The sequence below is a fragment of the Sciurus vulgaris genome (assembly GCF_902686455.1).
Source record: "Sciurus vulgaris genome assembly, chromosome: 8".
Classification (NCBI taxonomy): Eukaryota; Metazoa; Chordata; class Mammalia; order Rodentia; family Sciuridae; genus Sciurus; species Sciurus vulgaris.
This window is the reverse complement of record NC_136468.1, coordinates 13,970,616-13,977,836: the sequence shown is the minus strand read 5'-3', so window position 1 is coordinate 13,977,836 and position 7,221 is coordinate 13,970,616. Positions and strand designations below refer to the sequence as shown.

Sequence of the window (7,221 nt, the reverse complement as noted above, 5' to 3'; positions counted from 1 at the left end):
ATATAGTTGTCTATTGGTGTCTGCAGAGGATTGGTTCTAGGACTCCTGGAGAGATGATGATTCTCAGATGCTCAAGTGTCTTATGATACGTATAGAATTTTTATAATCTATATGAATCCTCCCATACACTAAATCATCTCAGGAGTATTTATAATACCTATTATTATGTAAATGTTATGTAAATAGTTGCTAGACTGTGTTGTTTGGGGAATAACGACAGGGAGAATTATCTGTATATGTTTAGTAAAAGTATAATTTTCTTCAAATATTTTTGATCCATACTTAGCTGAATCTGTGGATGTGGAAACCATGGATATAGTTACATGATTATCTTGATGTACCTAAAAAGACTGCATAGAAATAATCATGCATATATACAGAAAACCTTAAATAATATTTAGTTCAAGGGACAGATCAGGAGGATCAAGCAGATAGAGGTATATTTACATTTTGCATTGCATTGTCTTAATTTTATTTTCAAAATATGACCTGTGCTAATCTTAAGATAAATGACTTCTTTCTCAAAATATGAAAGTAAATATTTTACATGTAATTTTGCCACTTTACTCAGCATCCCGATCATTCTCACTTTCATGTATTTTGTGTCACTCCCAATATTGGTTCTTCGTTTTAAACCCTTGGATTCAATCATCTTAGAGAGGTGGAGCGCTTGAAGACTTACAAGGAAAACTTATGGCTGAGCAGCTGCAGTTGGAATGGGCTATGTGAAGCTGGAGTAGTGGCAAATCTCCTCTCATTTTTCTTGCACTGTGAGTCATGCAACTATAGACTGAGGACATCTGATAAGAAGAGTGCAGATATCACGTGAGAAGATAGATTTTATAAAAGCTTGGAGATGCAGAGAAGTTTTGAGACCTATTCATCTGGTAGTGTCTACATTTTTTTTTTTTTTTTTTTTTTTGCAGTACTGGGGATCGAACTCAGGGCCTTGTGCTTGCGAGGCAAGCACTCTACCAGCTGAGCTACCTCCCCAGCCCAGCGTCTACATTTTTGATATTTGTCTTGAAGTCCCAAGTAGGGTACATCAGCTTGGGTAGCATAGGTTATGTAGGATTGAATCAGGGGAGGCAGATTGGATGGTTAGCACTCCAGCAGGGTTGTTTGGTGGTGGCTTAGAGCCTGAAAGGAAGGCAAAGCCTGGGTATTGAGAAGTTCCTGACATGGGAAATCTAGTTTGCTGATTAAGCAACTTTTCAGTGTTCTTAGACTTGATTAGCCTCAGGAGGGAAGGGGGAAAGTTTTGTTCATCTTTTCCTTCACTACATCCCTAGTGTGTCTCTGAACTTGCACAAATTGTTCCTCAGTGAATAACTATCCTTGGAGACAGATAAAGGGGAGGAAGAAGGAAGCAGAGAATAAGAGAGAGAGAGAGAGAGAAGACTGAGCTTCCCCCAGCACTAGAATTTCTGGACTTTGTCCAAAACTCTGAGCGTGGGCAGTGTTCTCCACTATGAATGGAGACAGCAGCAGCTTCCCTGTCTCCTGACCACAGCTCTGTGCTAGCCAGGCAAGAGACAACCTAAGGGAGATCCCCCTTCTCTGGAGGTGAGTGTCTTTCAGGGGTTCCTCCCTGTGAAGAAGAGAGTTGGAGAACATCACACTGTGAGGACTGGGCTTGACGGCCTTCTGGAATGAGGCACTTGCAACCTGTAGAGAGGTTGAGGGAAGCTGCATACAGGGTGAGCTCTATGCCAGCTCCTCCGCAGCAGAGGACAGATCGGCCCACTCTCTGCCTCGTGTGGCAGGCGCAGTGCTCTGCCTTTACCTGTTTTCCTGCCTCTCACTTCTGCCTGTTGTTCCGGTGTCTGTTTGCCATTTTGTAGGGGATCTTCAGCAACAGAGACTGCAGGTTGATGGGACAGCACTTTTGAGAGGAGTGAACGGAAGAAAGCCTGTCAGGCTGAGTAATCTCTGTTCACGCTGATTTTTTAATCTAAATTTTTCATTGATGTATTCATTTAAAATATTTATAGAGTGCTTCTTGACATTGGTGATACAGGAAAGACAAAGTGAATGAGATAGAGAAGAATCTGTGAGGTATTTTAATTAAATTTGGGATTTTGAATATAAATTAATAAACAAGTATATGATTTGAGATATTGATGAGATCCAGAGGTAAGAAAAATACCATGTAATAGAGGTCAGAGAGTGAGGGTGAGCTATGTTGTGGAGAGGATGAGGGGGGATGGGCTATGAAGAGGAAGCATTTGTGGGAAGGCCTGAATGAGGTGAGGGAAGGAGCCCAGAACGCTAAGGAGCTTGGGGCCCTTGTTTATGTTTTCTCATACTCTTCAGTTTTCCAAGAATTCTGGAGAAAATAGGTGGTCACAGAAGAGTTGGTGTGGAATTTTACAAGTTGCTCTGTGGGACTGAGATGAGAAGCAGCGTTCTCTCTGTCTTGCTCTAGATTACATGAGGAACCAGGACTCAGAACTAAATGTTGGGGAATAATTCTAGTGCCACGATGTTTTATCTACTTGGCTTCCCTGGCTCTGAAGACCTACACCATATCCTTTTTGCTATCTTCTGCTTCTTCTACTTAGTGACGCTAATGGGAAACATGGTCATCATCACGATTGTCTGTGTCGACAGACGTCTCCAGTCCCCCATGTACTTCTTCCTCGTCCACCTCTCTGTCCTGGAGATCCTGGTCACAACCATAGTTGTACCTGTGATGCTTTGGGGACTGCTGCTCCCTGGGATGCAGACAATATCTCTGACGGGCTGTGTTGTCCAGCTCTTCCTGTACCTTGCGGTGGGGACCACGGAGTTTGCTCTGCTCGGAGCCATGGCTGTGGACCGTTACGTGGCTGTGTGTAACCCTTTGAGGTACAACATCATCATGAGCAGCCGCACCTGCAGCTCTGTGGTCATTGTGTCGTGGGTGTTTGGGTTCCTTTTTCAAATTTGGCCAGTTTATGCCACATTTCAGGTTACCTACTGCAAATCAAATGTGGTGAACAATTTCTTCTGTGATCGAGGGCAATTGCTCAAACTGTCCTGCGATGATACTGCGTTCACAGAGTTTGTCCTCTTCTTAATGGCCATTTTTGTTCTTTTTGGTTCTTTGATTCCTACAATTGTCTCTTACACCTACATCATCTCCACCATCCTCAAGATCCCCTCGGCCTCTGGTCGGAGGAAAGCCTTCTCCACCTGCGCCTCCCACTTCACCTGTGTTGTGATTGGCTACGGCAGCTGCCTGTTCCTCTACGTGAAACCCAAGCAAACGCAGGCGGCCGAGTACAACAGGGTGGTTTCCCTGATGGTGTCCGTGGTGACCCCTTTCCTGAACCCTTTCATCTTCACCCTCCGCAACGACAAAGTTAAACAGTCCCTTCGGGACGGAGTGAAACATTGTTGTCAACTATTCGGGCACTAGCCTTACCCTGGGGCATTTCACATGGCGAACACTTACTGTGGACTCTAGCACAATGTAGGAGGGATTTACTTATCTTTGAACTGCATCATGATCATTATCATTATTAAATAATCCGTGTTTAATATAAGACTTCTAAGTTATGACTTTTTAACATGGTTAGTTGTCATTTGAAATTTATTATTTTTGATATATATATACACATATATACTTTCTCCAAGTTACATTTAACATGAAACATTAAATATTTTAATATAAAACTAATATGTGTGATTTCTAAACAGGAAAGATAAGGAACAGTATTCTCTGACTGCAGAATTGAATGACTCCTTGATCCCACATTCCTGAATCCGCTTCCTGAAATCGTTCTTTGCTTCGGGTGGACCGTGTAAAGCTTCTTATGCCTTTTCTGCTCAAGCATGCTCTCTTGATTTTGTTCTAAACGCCCTCTACCTGTAGTACTACTCGTTTCCTTGGCTGGTAGGGTTAAGAGAGTAAAGCCATTCCACAATTCTGGACATTTTTACAATACCAGAGGTGGTCGTTTTTGAGTATCTACACACCTCTAGGGCGTGGGCTTTCTCAGACTTTTGGAGGAGGAGCTAGGTCGGGAGGTAGTCCTTTGTCTTCTAACCCCAGAGTCATGCTGCTGCCACAAAGCCTGTGGGCGATGGAGTTGTATTCTGGGAGCTGAAGGGAGAGCTGGGCTTGCTGTGTCCCCAGGCTGAATAGGGCAGTGTGAGGGCAGAGGAAGAGGCAGCCTCTGGTCCCTCTCCCTGTTTCCCAGTCTTCCGTCTCCGGAAAGTCCACGACACTTCTTTGCTCCCTTCCCATTTGCTTGTTCCCTCCTGCCCACTCTCTTTCCTGATTTCTCTTTGTGTTGTTCTTTTGGTGGCTCCAACTCTGCAAGGGGTTCCTGGGCTCTTCTTTTCCTTCCCTCCTCACAAGCCCCAGGCCTCTGTGCCATGGTCCAGCTTTCCAGTGCTGCTCTTTCCAGCATGACCCAGTCTCACCCTTCCCCCGGTTCAGTTCATGGTGTTCCCAGTCAGTGCTTCCATTTCTTATGACACAGACACAGTTTCATCCAGTACAGCATCTACTAACGGCCACATATTGATACTGAGTGAAATGTCAATATGTGACTGTTTAAAAAGTATTTTATTCATATGTTGAAATTGTAAGCAGCTGTAACAGGAATGAGTATTTTTTCTGCAGTGACTAGAAATGATCTCCAGGTTATACTGTTAAGTGAGAAGAACGAGTACATTGAATTTAATATTCAAACTTTTATGTTAGGGGTAGAAATGAGTTGCATATTCATAGATGCCGTGTTTGCTTGCGGAAGGTAGGTTAAGAAAGTAATAATTGATTGCCATGGGATTGTGGTAGTGGGAGTGGGCGGGGTGGGGGCAGCAGTGAGGTTTTCATTGTATGCCTTTTAATATTCTTATTTTTGTAACTATATGTATGTATTTCCTATATGAAATAAAGAATTGCATCTCTTACACATCTTAAAAGATGAATTCATTCAATTTCCCACTTGCTTTAAAGACCCATAAAGACTTATTTGATTATACACATATATTTCTCCAACTGGGGAAATATTTGGTTAAGTGGAGGCTAATGTGAAATCCAAACGTGTTGGGAAATCTCTTCAGCGTTTAACATAGAAACTGGGAGCTCAAGAGGAATATTAATTTAGGCACAGTGGTGCACACCTGTAATCCCAGTGGCTTGGGAGGCTGAGGCAGGAGGATAGAGTTCAAAGACAACCTCAGCAAAAGTGAGGCACTAAACACTTCAGTAAGACCCTGTCTCTAAATAAAATACAAAATAGAGCTGGGGATGTGGTTCAGTGGTTGAGTGCCCCTGAATTCAATCCCGGATACCCATCCTCCCCCAAAAGAAGAATATTAAGAAATGGAAGTGTGTGTATATGGGACTATGTACTAACATAACCTTATTACCTAAGTTACAATGTCTGATATGGAGAAAATATCACTCTTGGAAGAGGAGAAGTAGGAAGTCTGTTCTGACATACAGTACCTACTTTATTTGTGTACTAGGAACCAGTATCTTGACTCTCTTACCTTCAGCTTTCAGGGCAATAGTTTCTTACTTCTCCATAATTCCCTAAATTTACTAAGTAAATACTTGTTTAGTATAGTACAAAACTAGAATGATATTAGCAAATGATATTTCATATTATTCCCAGAAGCACCTCTAACATCTGGCCCTAGGCCTCCCCTTTTGACTTCATCAAAAAGGACCCACTTGACATCCAAGCCCATGCTTGAACAACCCAGAAATTCTGGGGAGTTACTAACCATTGGGTAAATTCTTGAAAGTAGAAGACAGTAAATAATTTTTCCCTTTAGCAGAACAGTCATGAGATACAATTTATACATATCTTAGAGTAGGTAGACCCAAAGATCAAGTAGTAAGTTTCACTTAGTAACATCAAGTTTACAATGCAAACTTTTATTGGTTTTATAGGCTTCTCAGCTTCGCATCCTTTGTCACTCATACCCGCTCTCATGCAATGTATTTACTAATGCAGTGATGACTCTTAAGTTCTTGGCCTGCTGGGAACCTAACTTAAAAAATAATGTTTAAGTATGGTACTTAACTTTTTATTTGTAAACAAAGAAGAGATCATTTCAGCCATAAAACATCCGTATATACATGAATGGCGTGAAAATACATTGTGTACAACCACAGAAATGAAAAGTTGTACCCCATTTGTGTACAATGAATCAAAATGTATCTGTAAAAATAAAAAAATATTTTAATAAAAAAGGAAAAAATCTATATAGGTTATTTCTATTACTACCCTAGTATCTGTGAATATAGATGGTAACCGACTTACTCAAGATTGCATTGTTAGTACAGAGGTCTCTAGAGTTCATCCCTTAACTGCTATCCTAAACAACCTATACTACTAACTCATGAAATGCTAATTGCATATCTTTGTCTGAATTACTTGTTATTCATTCTTGTATTAGTCAGGATAGGCTAGTTATGTTACAGTAACGACCAACCTTAGCATCTTTGTGGTTTGTGACAACAAATGTTTATTTTTGTTCCCATTATTTTTCTACAGGGTCAGTTGCCCCTCTGCTCCTTGTAGTCTTTAGTATAGCCCAGGCTAACGGGGCAACCTCTAACAGGGTATGGACTGGTTTCAAGGCAGTAGGAGAAGAGTGTAATCAGCTGTTGTCAGATTTCACTGGGCAGAACTTGTCATGAAGCCAAGACTGCTGTGCTTCCATAATGAATTAAAGAATGGAAAAAATTCAGTACAACAGTACTTTAAATCATGTGTTTAAAAACTCGGCACCTGGTGAAACAGGGTATCTATATGAAAAAGGATATTTTTCAAATCTTACTAAGCAAAAATTATTTCAAAATGACTTAAAGACCTAGATATGAGACAAAACTATACTACTCTCGAAGAAAGCAAAAGTGGAAAATTTCATGACATTGAACTTGACAATGATTTCATGACTATTATTCCATAAGCATAGGGAGCAAAATAAAAATAAATAAATTGGACTTCATTAAAATTAGAAATGTTTGTATATTAAGGAAAACGTCAAAAGTGAAAAGGCAACTGACAGGATGAGAACCCTGTATCAATAAGAGAGTTTATCCAGAGTATTTAATTCATTCTTACAATTCAATTATAATAAAAGACCATGTAATTTTTAAATGAGCAAAGTATCTGAATAGATATTTCTCCAAGGAATATATACAAATCAGCAACAAATTCATTAATGACAAAATTAATCATTAAGGAACATGCAAATCAAAATCTTGAT

General features: G+C 40.6%; 1 protein-coding gene across 1 annotated transcript; it reads left to right on the top strand.

The window, feature by feature from the left end:
* Window positions 1-1,276: 1,276 nt before the first annotated feature.
* Window positions 1,277-3,541, top strand: OR9A4 (olfactory receptor family 9 subfamily A member 4). Its single transcript, XM_079152533.1, has 2 exons — window positions 1,277-1,566; window positions 1,845-3,541. Exon 2 carries the CDS (start codon window positions 2,459-2,461, stop codon window positions 3,401-3,403), a length of 945 nt encoding a protein of 314 aa, XP_079008659.1. The 5' UTR covers window positions 1,277-1,566; window positions 1,845-2,458; the 3' UTR covers window positions 3,404-3,541.
* The last annotated feature ends 3,680 nt before the right edge of the window (window positions 3,542-7,221 follow it).